This window comes from Ranitomeya imitator, chromosome 6 (genome assembly GCF_032444005.1).
Source record: "Ranitomeya imitator isolate aRanImi1 chromosome 6, aRanImi1.pri, whole genome shotgun sequence".
Taxonomy (NCBI): domain Eukaryota; kingdom Metazoa; phylum Chordata; class Amphibia; order Anura; family Dendrobatidae; genus Ranitomeya; species Ranitomeya imitator.
In genome coordinates, this window is record NC_091287.1 from 142,656,030 (window position 1) to 142,672,755 (window position 16,726).

A 16,726-nucleotide genomic window follows, 5' to 3' on the forward strand; every position below is an offset into this window, starting at 1 on the left:
TTGGATGCTAGCATCACCTGCAGCCAAACAATCAGGTGTCCCCCTCTCATTAAGGAAATTAATATTCACCTCTCTTCACGCCTATAGGAGTGGAGAGAAGTGAATATTCATTACCTTAATGAGCTGGCACCCGTGATAGCCCAGCAGCTTCTATAAGCCAGCAGCTGCGGTTGTAACTGTCAGCACGCTGTTAGAGAAATAAATATTCATTGTTAGTGCAGTGAATAGTCATTTCTCTTTAGCAGCGGGAATAGGCTTTAGCCGCAGCCGCTGGCTCCTGCCTCCTGTGACCCGCTGCTCCGCCGCTTCCCCTTCCCTGCCATAAACTGGCACAATGACTCTTGTATGAGCCAAAAAAAAGTGCTGAAAAACTCGACTTATACACCATATATATACGGTATTTTTGCGGGGGCATGCAGCTCATCAACTCCAGGAACTGACTGATCACCTATTCTCTCATGCATCACATCCCTTGACATGTGCTATAGTAATCAGTTATTCAATTCACCCGTCATTGGTTTGAATGCTGTGGCTGATTGGAAAATCTACATATTGCATAAGTTGTTGATGCTTTATGTAAAAAGTCAGTATTTTCTTTGCACTAGGGTTAAAGAAATTGCAATGTACTGTACACATATGTTTCTTGAGGCACACTTTTTCTTTACAATGTTTTGGCAAAGAAGACACAGAAATTTCATTTCCACATAATGACTTTGAAATAATAATGCAGTAAATATAGTTAGTATTAATGAAAATTTCCCCTAATGTTGGCCAGTACAGGTTACAGATACTAATAATGAGATTGCCACTCTAATAGCCATGAAGCTTTTCTAAACCAGACTGTGGACAGCACAAAATACAATAGTGAACAATGTACACAGATAAGGATTATCATTATCTGGAACTGAAATAAGTGAATTCAATAACCCGAGACTTTATTTACCACCATTCAAGGCGTTACTTGACTTCTGTGCATTTCTGCTGCTGAAGTACCTTGGCTATATTGCAATCTGAGATAACTCTAAAGTGAGATAAATGTCTATAGGCCTTACATTAAAAAAAATAAAATAAGGTTAAACATTTGCAAGTGTGCTGTTCGAGTAAATGTATTCTTGAAAAGTAATGTTCCTGGGGTTGAGATCATTGGATAATATGCTTTGTGATATCACTTCTATAGCAAAGAAAAAATTTAACAAATATTTTCAAATGGCCAAAAACAAAAGTCTTCTTTGATGGTAAAAAGTTAAAATAATTTATTTTTCTTCAACCAAATGTACACTCTGTAAAATAATATGCACCTTAAATTTCACATCACGGCTGGAGTTGCATAGTTTCTCATGGGGTGCTAGAGACCTCATCAGGCAAATGTCTGCTAAGTAGTAACTGCAGTTGTTCAATTTTTATTCTTCCTCTCCAAAGTTTCTAGATTTACATCTATTTTACATATTTCATAGAACAATAGGGGTGTCCACAACTACCCAGCTGCACCACATATTTATCTGTATGGGATTCCCTACAAGTATAATTAAGGGAAGAGTTTGGAGAGGATGTCTTATGAAGGCAAATGGACACCATAGAGGGAGTTCCTCAACTAGGGATCTTCTCTAAGAATCAAAGTTTGGAGCAACTTAGAAAAAGCATCTTGGATTCTGGAGCACACAACAAATAGTCTACAATTTACTGAGCTAGCCCACATGTAATGCTACATTTAACATCCAGTCCTTGCTGGAAGTCAAAATTGTGACTGGCCAGAGGCAGCAGCCTGCAACTATCTGGTCTGGGAATTGAAGGCATTATTTAAAGCAGTTTTCCAGTAATCCGCCTCTGCACCCAATGTGAATGCTCAAGGGGATCTGCTAGTCTTTGTGAACTGTTATGAACCCATGGCCTCAGTCATAGTCATGTGCTTACTGTACACACATGATTTTTGCAGCCTTTTAACCTCAGGAATCATGCAGTGACTATGCTACCATGCAATGATGGTGCTACCATCACTACAGAGGCCATCATTTAGGTACAACAGTCACGTTTGTATGGTGGACACATCATGTCTGGAAGACTGTTAACAAATACTTGAGCACCATCAGATCTGTGATGGTGGAGGACAGTGCGTTAGCAGGTTGTTATAAGTAGAGTTGAGCAATATTTGTTTGGGTTCCCTCTTATTAGGCAAGCTATAGCGGATACTGAATAAGTTGTTTGTTGGGCTCTCCATGAATGTGCTGTGACACATGCAGCTGTGGGGCCGATCAGCTGATCAGCCGGGCAATCCAGGAAGCCGAGTTCCCTCTGCAGCTTATTCGGTAAGCGCTATAGCTTGCCAAATAAGAGAGAACCTGAAAATATTCTACCAGAAGCACCTTGTCATAATGTCACATAAGCCTAATCCCAAATTACATCACGTAATATAGTCCAGAGCTACATTATCAGTCCATTCGACTTCAGAGATTAAACTTTCCAGCACATTTGTCTTTGAAATATCCACAATGCTTATACTATGGTAATTTACAATCTGGAAAGTTAGATCTTTACACCAGGCATTGTACAGTCAACTCATCTAATGTAGGAAAAAAATGCCCTTTTAATACATGAACTACAATAACAAGCAACAGATTTGTGCGTTCAGCTTTCATAGGTGATAATAAATGTAGAATTATTGATATCTGATTGTAACAACCTACACCTATCAGATGAACGATGTTGCTAAAGTTCCCTATGTACACGGAACTGTAGTGAGCATGTGCAACGTTTTACTGTCCATAGAAGTGGTGGTTTCACAAGCTCTGTACTGCTCCATTTACACAGTGGACTTTGGTAACCCCATTTTCAAGATCAATGAGGGTCTCAGCAATGGGCCTTTAATTTCTATACATTTATCATCTATCCTGTGACTAAGAGATGGATGATGCTAATACGACAGCCATTTCACATATACTGCATGAACAGTAAAGAATTATTCAAATGTGGACAAACTCATAGTTTCTGTCTGGGACTAAGACCATTGCAATTGTCTAAGTCAATTGTCTCCAATCTTTCTGACCTTGAGAGCCACATTCAGCTCTGAGAGAAAGTCGCGAACCACATTCGGATCTAAGAGAGACCATCACCAGCCACATCCAGCTCCCTCCCTCCTCACAGTATTGGCAAAAAATAGCCAATTGCGGGTATAATTATAACCAAAGCTTTTCCACAGAAATCCCCTGAAGCAGTATACCAAGCCCCAAGGATTACCACAACTCCCCCATTCATTATTCTGCCATCAAGCACTCGCCACACACTGTCTCATCCAGCTTCAAGCACCTCCTCTGACAGTTTCTATCATCCTTTCGCCAGCATACCATACTTAAATTACCTCTGAACCCCTAATATCAGTATATGTGCATCCAGATCTGCTCTTCTGCGCAGAGCTAATCACCATTTTGAGATGTGCTCTTCAAACCTGTTTGCCAGACCTAGAGCTAAGGCACCATGCTGGTAGACAGCTGTGAACTGCATTTTATGGGACCACGAGCCACATGTGGCTCGGGAGTTACAAGATGAGGACCCCTGATCTAAGGTATAGCATTTTCTCAGATTCATCACTACACCACAATCTTTACATTTCCTTGTAAAGTTCCCTTATTTGGAGTTATATTTATAGCAAACAATGGGATGCAACTAATCATGGGACCATATAGTTCTCCCCACTGCACTACGAGGGGGATTTTACAAAGTGCGAAACTCTAGATCTGTTATTCATAACACATTATTGAAAGAAATTTGCATTGTTAATGTATTGTTATGTGACCAAACAGATCCATAACAAGAATACGGAAAGATGCCAGTTCTCTGAGAGTTATGGGAATTAGGTTTGAAGGCAACATAGGTGTCATGAACTTTAGCGTAAATCATAAGCAATGCTTTTAAACACCTCATCTTTCTCAGTGTGCACTATTCACATCTGAACCTGCTGGCACTTACTGTGAATAAAAGGCTTATTCTGCTGTGTCAGCACTTACACTGGAGACTTGCCGTGGCGATCCGTAACTAGAGCCTTTCTAGCTGTCTAGGTTTTATATGTGCAAAGTACTGAACCGCTCTGACTACTACAGTACAGTAGAAATACTGCTGAGATCCAGATAAAATACAGACTGCAGCCTACCCTGAAAAAACGGATTTCCTCCCTGCAGATCTAGCAATTTTTCCTGCTGAGTTAATTGTTTTGCTTCAGTAATAATGACAATAATAATAATATTCGAATTCTAAAGATATGGCACAGGATTGGAGACTGTAATATTGAGGCGGAAGTAGCAGCCTTTGTGAATGTTGTTTTTACTCTTGTCTAGTGATGACCTCTCCTGGTTGAGTTGCTCATTATAGATATTTATGCTAAGAAAATGTTCAGAGAAACACCAAAATGGATAAGCCATAATAATAAAAAAAGCAATATAAATGATTGCATCTGTTCTCAATGCAAATCTAAATGAATTCTGAATGAAGAAACATGAAAAAACTGGAGATTATTTCCATTTCTTTCATTTTCTAACTTATTTTAGTTAAATATGAAAGTTGATTAAATTAAAGCAGGGGAATGCAATGTTCTGTCTACACTCGCTTGGCAAGTGTGCGCAATCTCTTTACTTGCAATCAGCAAAACAAGTCAATTGTCTGATTTTAGCATCTTAGAGGGTAACACCTGCAGCCGCCTTTTATCTGCTGAGACAAAAAAACCTTTTATGCATACATAAAACATGCAAATATGGAAATTGGAAGGATAAAGTCATTTCATTTCTTCTCTCATTCATTCATACACAGTTTGTACTTCTAAATCTTGAAATAGTTTTTATTTTCTCTTTATAATTTCTGGTATGGAGCTTGTTACTTGGTAGGTACAAAACATCAATCAGATGTAATCAAATCAATAATCTGTGTACACATATAGGAAAACACATTAGATTAGATATTGCCCAGGCTATAATTAATATTAAACAGCTTATCTGTTGGTGACTACATGAGCCAGGACAAAGTCTTAAATCTTTTTGTGTCCATTTATAGGAATACAAATGATTGAGATTTTCTCTGATATTCCAAATTCATGCAATCAATGCTTAATAATTTACAATAGTTACTTGAAGGAATGATAAACTTCCTGTTCACATCATAAAAAAAAGCTAATTTTCTTTCCCTTTGAAGGCAAATCTGAGTTGTTTATGGATATTCCCTAAACTTGAAATAAGTTAAAAAAAAGTGGCCATTGGGGTGAATATGTCTTCTAGACTTTCACAATTCTAGCCTGAAATGGCGGCTTATAAAAAAAGTATTCATCTAAGCCAAATTTAAGTTAGTACTCCTGTAAAAAAACCTAGTAACGGATCTCCTAAACTAAAAAGTCAATCCATTAAATCAGTCATTTGACACACAAGAAAATGAAATAAAAATATTCCTTAGTTTTAAAACAGTCATTAGGAATCACTTTCATCACTATTAGAGTATCATAAAGTGCCATAATGCAACTTCCTTGTGGTTGACATTCATCAAACTATCACTTCTTGTGTAAGGAAGATATAACATACAAAAAGTTATGGAACTATCGTGGTCCATGAGCCACTTGGGTGAGAAATAAGAGCTAAGTGTGATGCGACAATATTTGTAAATCAGTCATACACGAAGCCTATGTGACACCGCTGCCTTTCATAGACACATGGCCAAAAACTTTTTGGAATCACAATTTACTGTACAGACAGCTATACATTGAAGAAGGTCTGAACTGATATCATGGTTTCTAAGTTTTCTACTCAACTTCCAGCTGATTACATGCTCCTCACAAAATCATGTTAATAATTTATAGACAAAGGGACGTAAATTAGGGCTAATCAGTCATTTAGCCAGAATTCCCGATGACGGCTCCCGCTTTAATGTCCCTTACTTCTTATCTATTAACCACATGGGCTACAGCCTGTAGGTGTCTTGCAAAATCCCACATGTGCCCATAATATAATCAGATCACCACTATAGTCAATAGCTGGCTCTCTAATGCTACTTTATGATAAGCCAGGTGGTGACTTGAAAGGAAGGAACATGACTCTCATGTATTAATAATGAAGCATTATGCATATTTTATTCTCTGCACATATCATAACATAATTGACATAGGCCTTATATAGAACATCAGTATGAATGAGAAAAGTATAATGCCACAAAATAGCTGCACATGATATGAATCACAGGACAAGCAACTTTCTACCATAAAAATCTGAGCATGGCTAATTAGAGCGCAATTAGGCAATGCAATCATTATAATACACCTTAGTGCTATTCCTAGATTAAGCCATCAGATAATTATCACAATATTTAGGTGAGGTGTGATTCCTTCACCTTCTGCTTATTCACAATAAAGGTTTATGCAGCATCATTCCACAATATCCCTCCCTTTAGAATGAAGACCATCAAGTAACGTGTGTCATATTAGCAAATAATACCCTTCCAAGACAAAATGAAAAGTAGCAATAATAAAAACCACAGAAAATACCATCATGCAGAACTTTCAGGAAAAGGCCAACTCTTAATATGTGCACTGTGTCTGCTGCCTGCTCATCATGCAGAGAATCCTCATGAGCAAAAATCCTGCTGTCCTAAAACAAATCCACACTGCTGTGCTCCTAAAGAAACACTTGGAAACAAGTGAAGAAGTAAGGAGATGGATAAGACTTACGGGAATCAGAGGTGGCACTCCAGGCTCTGCAGTATAGGTAGCTCCAAATCCCCAGGACAAGGGCTCTGCAAATCCAAACCATGGCTTCTCGGGTTAAACTCCAGATCCCACAGGGTTAGTACAGTAACTTGCTCCTCTATCTCCTCAGGGAAGTGATGTGGGGTGTTCTTAAAGGTGGAATGACACAGGGCTTCCCTTCTAAAGAATATCAAAACCCACCCCTCTTTTCTCCTAGACCCTTGGCTGAGTCACTGAGACCTTCTTCTTCCTCAACATTCAAGTAACAAACTTGCTCCCTCTTTGCTGGAGAACATGATTAAATGTAGAAACGCAGAAGAGAATAGGACCGGCAGATATGATGTGGAGTCTTAAGAGGAAAATCCCAGAATGGTCATGTGGCAGCAGGTTAGGAGAAATCAAGGGATGGGAGCAGTGGTGCTGATGCTGCTGCCTCTGCAGCTGAGTCCTTCCTCTCTGTACTGTGATTGGAATAGCCTTAGCTCAGACACACAGGCATACTGTATATATATGCATGCACACAGCCGGGCAGGCAGTCCTACAAGACACTCCCCATACACACACACAACACTTCTAGATTTATTCAGCAGAGAGGAAGAACAGCTCCAGTACTGCAGCACCAGCAGCTCCTCAGCACTCCTCTTCAGATGATCCTCGGCCAAAGCTGCAATTCTGCCATGTTAATTCATAATGCGAGTCCACATAAATCACGGCGATGAGACTATTGCAAGGTGGAAGCTTTCTAGCAGGGGAGGCTGTTGTTTTAATCTCTGCACCAGCTCCTGCAGACTGATGGAAGGGGGAGGGGATGTATTAAAAGGCTGATCAGGGAGCTTGGGATGCTAAGGTTACTGTCTGCAGTTCTGACTTTTCTCAGTAGATGGCCCTTTCCTGGCAGTGAAGTGATTACTATACATAATGCACAGTACTACAGAATATTAACTGGCTAAATACCTGGCGTGCTTCGGAGTCTTATAGTTTATAATATTTACCGTAACATTTCGTAGAATGTGAAATAAAGATATACCTGTTATGTGATCCTTTTATGTGCGTTTATCAATTTTATTGTGTTTGCATTTGGAATAGACACAATTTTCCCAGGGTGAGGCGAAAATTCCAATATTGGCAGAAAAATACTTGACAATTTAATATTTACATTGTTGTAAGAAATGATTAGCTTATACAATACATATGAACATTTTAAGTCTATAGAGGCACAGTTAAGTCCCATAGTCACTTACATACAGTATCTTGATCGATTTATTTCTTCCAAATAATAATAAGAATACAGTAAAGATGCATATTCACTTATATACAATATATTGATCAGTTTATCGCTTGCTGAATAATAAGAATACAGAAAGGAGTCATATTCACTTACATACAGTATCTTTATCGGTTTATTTCTTTCTAAATAATAATAATAAGAATAGTACAGTAAGGACTCATATTCATTTACATAGAATATCTTTATCGGTTTATTTCTTTCTAAATAATAAGAATACAGTAAGGACCCATATTCACTTACATACAATGTATTGATCAGTTTATTTCTTGCTAAATAATAATTAAAAATGATTATTATTGATATAGCACCAACATGCTGTGCAGAACTTTATAATTCAGGGGGTACATGCACAAATATAATGCATTACAGAGTGGAATGAAGGCCATGCTCACAAAAGCTGACAATTTATAAAGATAAATTGAAAAAGTATTTGCATTGTAAGGTCCAGTCATCTTTATAGTTACAATAGGTTTTTATTGATAGATTTCAGTTACAAGTAATGCAAGTAATAATAAACATTTTCATAACACAGAAATTATTGCAGTAAGAATCAACCTGGGGGAGAGGGAGTGAGGAACTACAGACGGTAAAACGCAAAGGAATAAAGGGTGCAACTAAGAAGAATTCTAGGTAGTTTAACAGGAATATACTGTATTGTTACTGAATGCATCAAGAAATGTAAGAGTGAACATTATGTCGTTCTCATGCGGGCCGGGGTACTCGGTAGCCAGGCAGGCAGTCTATCAGGGATGTCACAGTGGCAATTGCCCAGCACCGTGGCCCTTACCGGACACGTGAGAGGGGAATATTTACAGGGGATAACAGTTTATGGTTTTGACGTGATGCCAGCTGAGGTGCCTGGTCAGGGATGGCTGCATGTTGGGTCCCTAAGGATAGATGGTAATGCAGCAAAGTGGATCACTCCCCCCAGCAGGAGTGTGCCCCTGGGGTGATGATAGGGGTTGTAGTGTGCAGTGCAGCAAAAAGAAACAAGGAGGCAGAAGAATTCACTCTTTACCTTTTCTGATGAATGATAGCAAGTTTAATTCAGGGATACTGGTCACCAGGTCCAGGGTCTGGCCAGACTGGAAGCAGCTGGAGTCCACTCCATTAAATGGGAAGAATAAGCCTTCTGTGCCCGTCTGTTTGGAGATTCAACAGCTTATGAGCTGAATTGTGCTCCCTGTTTATCTGCTCTGCAGTAGCTCTAGCCAACATGCATTGCAAGCTCCTTGCAAGCTGTTCTCTCAGTCCCCGCTCTGAGAACTCTGTAATGGGGTTCTGTTGGTGCGGCAAGGGTGGTCAGAGGACTTGCAGTCCCTTAGTCTACAGATTTTTCTGTCAGAATTTGCAATTCCTGGTAGACCAGGACTCTGGTGTCCTGCTCTCGGCGTAATACTAGGGTGAACCTACTTAGTGCAGGGAGATCTATTTACTTTCAGACATGATACCACCACCAGTTAGGGAGGCGATATCATTGTGGAGGCCAGACCGCAGGGGCACCACAGTTACATCTTGTGGATTTGTAATAATTGCTAATAATAAATTGGAATGTTTTAGAGCAGTTAAGATGGGATATCTAAATAGAGAAAATAGACAATATCCATCAGGAAATCCTTTCCCAGACACCAAGTTCAGTGACTCCCATCCCTCCCTGCATCTCCCCTGGCTCACTCTCCGCATTTGATCCCATCACAGAAGAAGAAGTCTCCAGGCTCCTCTCTTCTTCTCGTTCAACTACATGCTCTACCAACCCCATTCCCTCTCATCTCCTCCAGTCTCTCTCTCTCCAGTCTTCACTACTCACCGAACTACAATCTTTAATCTCTCACTCTCCTCAGGCATTTTCCTGTCCTTCTTCAAACACTCTATCATTACTCCGTTACTAAAGAAACCCACCCTCGACCCCTCCTGCACAAACAACTACAGACCGGTCTCCAATCTCCCCTTCATCTCTAAACTCTTGGAGCGCCTAGTCTACTCCCACCTTAGCCGTTACCTCTCCATTCACTCCCTCCTAGACCCTTCACAGTCCGGCTTCCACCCCCTACACTTGACAGAAACTGCACTCATCAAAGTGACCAACGACCTTCTGACAGCAAAATGTAACGGTGACCACTCTCTGCTCATTCTTCTCAATCTTTCTGCAGCTTTCAACACTGTTGACCACCCTCTCTTACTCTCTAGGCTCCAGTCACTACGCATTAGGGGCACTGCTCTCTCCTGGTTCTCCTCCTATCTTTCTGACCGCTCCTTCAGTGTTCTGTTCTCTGGCTCCACTTCATCTCCTCTTCCTATCACTGTCGGGGTACCCCAGGGCTCAGTCCTTGGTCCCCTTCTCTTCTCCCTCTACATGGCCCCAATTGGACAAACCATCAGCAGATTTGGCTCTCAGTACCATCTTTATGCCGACGACACACAACTATACACGTCATCCCCTGGCCTTAATCCTGCTGTACTACAGAACACCACTGACTGTCCGCAGTCTCTGACATCATGTCCGCTCGCTATATGAAACTCAACCTCTCCAAAACTGAACTTCTTCTGCTCCCACCATCTACTAACCTCCCTAAACCTGACATTTCCCTCTCCGTGGGTGGCACCATAATAACACCCTGGCAGCAGGCGTGCTGTCTGGGTGTTATGTTTGACTCCGATCTCTCCTTCACATCCCATATACAATCTCTTGCCCACTCATGCCGCTTGCACCTAAAGAACATCTATAGAATCTGCCCTTTTCTCACCATGGAAACAACAAAAACCCTCACTGTTGCCCTGATCCACTCCCGCATGGACTACTGCAACGCTCTATTAATTGGCCTCCCCTTCACTTGACTTTCCCCTCTCCAGTCTATCCTTAATGCAGCAGCCAGGGTTGTCTATCTAGCTAATCGTTACTCAAATGCGTCCACTCTTCACCAGTCATTACACTGGCTGGCCATTCATTACAGGATACAATTCAAAGTACTTGTTCTCACCCACAAAGCTATTCACAGTGCAGCACCCCCTTAGATCTCCTCCCTCATTTCTGTCTATCGGCCTAACCGACCTCTGCGCTCTGTAAATGACTTTTGACTAACCTCTGCACTAATCTGTACCTCCCACTCCTGACTACAAGACTTCTCGCATGCTGCGCCAATCCTCTGGAATGCTCTACCCCAAGAAAATAGGACCATCCACAATTTGCATAGTTTTAGGCGCTCCCTCAAAACGCATTTGTTCAGAGTGGCCTATCATGTTCCCTAATCAGTTATTTTGTTTGTGTGTAGCCCATTCACTACTTCCATCTATCCCCCACCCCCTGAAGATGGCTGGACCATCATTGTAAATACATCATTGTAAATACACACCAGTACTTTGTATTTCCCCACCTCATTGTAGATTGTAAGTGTGGCACCCCTAGGGGTATTTGCCACAAAAATAGTTACTGACACTAAATACAAATATTAAGATAGCAAAACTGCACTACCTCTTCCGGCCAGAAGGGGGAGCTCCAGAGACTCCCCTTGATCCATTCTGGTCTGAGAGAAGAACTGGCAGTTGGGCTAAGGAGCTGAAAGTGAGAGGTCATACAGTTGAATCTCTAACAGCCCTGTGACAGTTTCCAGGCCAAAATCACCGGCCTGAGGAGAAAAGGGACAGAGAAAAAGGACATTGTGAGAACCGGGTAGCATTAATCACTACCCAGAACAGGCGCAAAGACGGATACCGGATCCGTGGCTGTATTCATTATATATAATACAGCAACCGGAAAAATGTGAGGTGATATCAGCTTCACTAGGGCCGGACGCAGCAACAGACACAGAGTTCAGCGGTACTCCCGGAGGGGGTAAGCTGATAAAAGGACTCGGGTTGCCCGTCGAACCAGGACCCGGAGGGGACAGATTGGGCCGGCAGCCAGTTCACATACAGCAGCAGGGCCACACAGAAATTGCGCACAATAAGAGGCGAAGACCCCGGCAGGGTCAAAGTAACTCAGAGTTCCCATACAGACTCCGGTGACAGGACTGGTTGTAAATCCTTTTATGTTAAAGTAAACTGGTTAAACGTTTCAGTGCCTCAGTCTTTCATTTGGACAATAGCCATCTATCCAGGATCGGGATCATCGCCGCTGGGAGAACCTGCTGCTGATCAAGTAAGTGCCTGTCCCCTCACGATACCCCTTACACTGTGCATTGCCTGAGGCCACAGCACCGGGTCAAGCCACCCGTGACATCCCCCTCAAGAGACAGACCCCATTGGTCCGGTGCTGGGTATCCCGGTCTCCTGGGCGTCACAATTGGCGTCACGAACAGGATCTAGCCAGCCCGTATACCGGGTATTGTGTGCCGTGATTGGAGCCCAAAACTGTGAAAACTTGGATGAAAAATCTTGAAAATTGACTTTATTAAAGAAAATTCCATTTCCCATTGAAAACTATTGAAAGTGACTTTTCCCCATTGGTTATAATGGAGTAAAGATGGCCGCCATCCCCTGAGGTAATCACTTCATAACCGTTAGGCACGAGACTGTTAATTGAGCTACGCTATCACCTGAGCCCCAGTCTAACTGAAAAACTTCAGAATCCGCCATTACAGAGCGCGGTGGGTGAGAGCAGCAGGGGGCGTGTCATTGTGGGCGGCACCAAGCTGAGCGCTCTGACATCAGAGCAAGGGGAAAATCGATCCTGCTGCACAGCGGAACGAATCTACACTATCCCGACGGAAGCGGAGGACCGGAAGGGTCCGGATTAACTAAGGGGGCACAGTATGTCGCAGCACGGAGACGCCGCAGCACCCGGCGACGCTAATGCAGCTGAAAGACAGAGTGTTGATAGAGAGTCCGGTAGCGCAGCGGTGCAAGGAGTGGCGCCCATCATGCCGGTGCTGATGCCATATACCCCGGGTGGCCCATGGCTTCCAATGTATGAAGGTGAGCCTAATACCCTTGACGATTTCAGAGAAAAGATGCTGGCCCATTTTGACATGTTCCCTGTGGGTGAAGTCCAGCGTGTTAGTCTCCTGATGATGCAGTTAAGTGGCCATGCTAAGCGAGAAGTCACAGCATGGGCAGCTGATCTAAAAGGCACTGTTGAACGCATATTTGCTGGATTAAAAGCTACATTTGAAACCACTGCCAGCAGCAAAGCTAAAGTACGATTCTTTAATTGCAAACAAAAAGTTAATGAGGGCGTGAGAGACTTTGCCTTAAACCTGCAGGAAGCCCTTAAATCACTTACACTGGCTGAACCCATTTTTAAGACCGGAGCGGATAAACTGCTAAGAGATCAATTTATTGAGGGACTCTACACCCCTTCTCACCGGGGGCATGTGAGCATGCTTGTTTTTAAGAACCCTGAATTGACATTTGCCCAATTAAAGGAGAGCGTTATACGTCTCCAGCTGGCAGAGGCACCTCGGGATCAGGAGCCTGCGCAACTCATGGCAGAGGCTCCTCAACAACATGGAGTACCAGTGACATCAGCTATGTCCGGGGCCATTGCTAAGCCCCTGGGGCCCAGTACTAATGAGGCTCTTCAACAAAAGCTTGACTCTTTAACTGATGTTGTTGCTTCAATGGCTAAAACCATGCAGGAGATGAGAGGACCCAAGATGGAGTTGTCAAACCGTAGAGAAGGTGTTCCATGGATGAGACCCCGGAGATACCCGACATGGAGAGGACGACCCCGCGACTGCTACCAACCGGATGGACAGCCCATTTGCCGCCGTTACCAGCAGCCAGGCCACTTTGCACGAGATTGTGATTTAAACGGGAATCCCCTGGGAATGCGGGCCGCTTCGCAGGAATGAACTTTCAAGGCCCAACACCCTGGCACGACAGGTACATCGGAGGACGACCCATTATCCCTATCGTGCTGGACGGAATGCCCCTCAACGCTTTGCTGGACACAGGTTCCCAGATTTCATCTATACCGTATATCCTTTATAAGAGGTACTGGGCTGATGCAGATATTGATAAAGGGCCCTCTGATGTTGAACTAGATATATGGGCCAGTAATGGTAAGTTGGTACCGAAACTAGGATTCAGGGAGATGACCATAAAGATTGGTAAAGTAGAATTGAAGAAACAGGGTATAATTGTTGTTGATGTTGACCGGCGGAACTGTGAACCAACTGTATTGATAGGAATGAATGTGTTAGAGAACTGCTTTGCCGAAGTCATTTCTGTCTTACAGCAAATTGCTGAAACTGCCCAATCCTGCCAGCAGAGAGTTCTCCGGAGGGAAATAAAAGTATTGATGTTAAGGCAACAGGTAGAAGTTGCAGGTGGAGAAATCGGCAGTGTGAGGGTAAGTGATTCAACGTCTATTGTAATCCCACCAAAAACAGAAATGCTGGTATGGTGTAGAGCAGCCATTGGTACTAAGGGACGAGATTATCAAGCCTTAATAGAACCAGTGTACACCGACAGCAGGCCCACTATACTTACAGCACGAGGGATAGTCGAGGTACACCGGGGACGAGTGCCGGTACGACTTTTGAACTGTGGAGAGGAAGAGGTCACTTTGCCAAGGTATGCTACAATGGCAAAGCTATATACTGTTGACAACAATGCCATCACAACCATTGAGCCCTTAGAACCAACCTGTCAGGTGGAAGGCAATGGCTCAGATGGAGAAATGGAGGATTGGTGCCAACAGCTACACGTGGGCATAAATTCAACACCTACCCATCAAAAACAAGGGGTGTATAGGCTAGTGACGGAATATGAACAAGTCTTCAGTAAACACCCATTGGACTTCGGACGGATAGAAGGGGTAGAACACACAATCCCCACCGGTGACCATCCCCCAATAAAAGAAAGATATAGACCCATACCGCCCGCTCACTATCAATGTGCAAAAGATATGCTGAGGGAGATGAAACAGGCCGGGGTAATAAGAGACAGCTGTAGCCCCTGGGCGGCCCCCCTAGTGATTGTCAAAAAAACGGACGGAACCATGAGAATGTGCGTAGACTACCGGAAGATTAATAACATCACCGATAAAGACGCCTACCCCTTGCCTAGGATAGAAGAGTCCTTAACTGCTTTGAAATCTGCTAATTATTTTTCCACCTTAGACTTAACAAGCGGGTATTGGCAAGTCCCTGTGGCTGAGAGAGATAAGGAAAAGACGGCATTCACCACACCAATGGGTCTATGTGAATTTAATCGCATGCCGTTCGGACTCTGCAACGCATCCGGTACCTTCCAGCGGCTGATGGAATGCTGCCTCGGACACAAGAACTTCGAGACCGTCCTCCTGTACCTAGATGATGTGATCGTCTACTCAAAGACTTACGAACAACACTTAATAGACCTGGCAGAAGTGTTCGAAGCCTTATCCAGGTATGGCATGAAAGTCAAGCCATCCAAATGTCACCTTCTCAAGCCAAAGGTACAGTACCTGGGACACATCGTGAGTTCGGAGGGAGTAGCACCAGATCCCGAGAAAATAAGCGCCATAAGGGATTGGCCAAGACCTACCAGCGCAAAAGAAGTGAGACAATTCCTGGGATTGGTGGGTTACTATCGCAGATTTATAAAAGGATTTACCAAGTTGGCAGCACCCTTGCAAGACACCTTGGTAGGGCAGACAAAGAAACCTTCAAACCGAAACCCTCCTTTTCAGTGGAACGACGAAAGGGAAGACTCCTTTGAACAATTAAAGAAGGCACTAACCGGAGAAGAGGTTCTGGCATATTCAGATTACCATCAACCTTTCATCCTCTACACCGATGCCAGTAATGTGGGACTAGGAGCGGTGCTGTCACAAAAGCAAGAAGGTCGGGAGAAAGTCATCGCCTTTGCAAGTAGAAAGCTCCGGCCAACTGAAAGAAATTCAGAAAATTACAGCTCCTTCAAATTGGAACTACTGGCAGTAGTTTGGGCTGTGACTGAACGTTTCAAACACTATCTGGCCGCTGCAGAATTTATTGTCTATACTGACAACAATCCGTTGACCCATCTGGACACAGCCAAATTAGGTGCGTTAGAACAGCGATGGATAGCCCGGTTATCTAATTACAACTTCATAATCAAGTATCGAGCAGGTCGCAAGAATGGAAATGCCGATGCCCTATCCCGGATGCCACACTTGAGAGATGTAGAAGAAGAAACGGGGGAGCTTGAAGAAATTGAACTACCAGCCTTCCATCATCCCAAGGCAAAACATCATCAGTCAAGTACCTATCAGAAACAACAAGAGGTGAATTTTAATCCGTTAGCACACCATAGATGGGCTGACACCCAAGACAGCAATCCGGCTGTGAAGTTGGTGAAGGAACTGTTAACTGAGCAAAATGCATATCCCGATGAGGATGCCCCAGAAGAGACGCATCAACTCTGGAAAGAGAGAGGCAAAATGTTCCTGTATCAAGGGAAGCTCTGTAGAAGGTACACCAATCCGAAAACACATGAATTGGTTTGGCAGATTATCGTGCCTAAACAAGATGTCAAGATGGTCCTCGAAGCTTACCATAATGGTGCTGGTCACTTTGGTTGGAAAAAGTTAGAAGTACTTCTAAGAGAAAGATTTTATTGGGTCGGGATGAGAAAATCAATCGAACAGTGGTGCAGAAATTGTGGCCCGTGCAACCTCAGAAGAAACGATCAAAAGAACCAAAGAGCACCACTGCAGCCCATAATCACCAAACAACCACTTGAACTTGTAGCCATAGACCACGTGAAGTTAATACCAAGCCGGTCCGGCTATGTCTATGCCTTGACCATCGTGGACCATTATTCAC

At 43.1% G+C, this 16,726-nt stretch overlaps 1 protein-coding gene across 1 annotated transcript in view; it reads right to left on the bottom strand.

The window, feature by feature from the left end:
• CNTNAP2 (contactin associated protein 2) overlaps positions 1 to 7,499 on the bottom strand; it is a 2,776,229-nt gene extending 2,768,730 nt beyond the window's left edge. The window contains exon 1 of the mRNA XM_069730166.1: positions 6,692 to 7,499. Coding sequence (XP_069586267.1) covers positions 6,692 to 6,773 — 82 coding nt within the window. The 5' untranslated portion in view covers positions 6,774 to 7,499. The remainder of the gene's footprint in view (positions 1 to 6,691) is intronic.
• Positions 7,500 to 16,726: the final 9,227 nt, after the last annotated feature.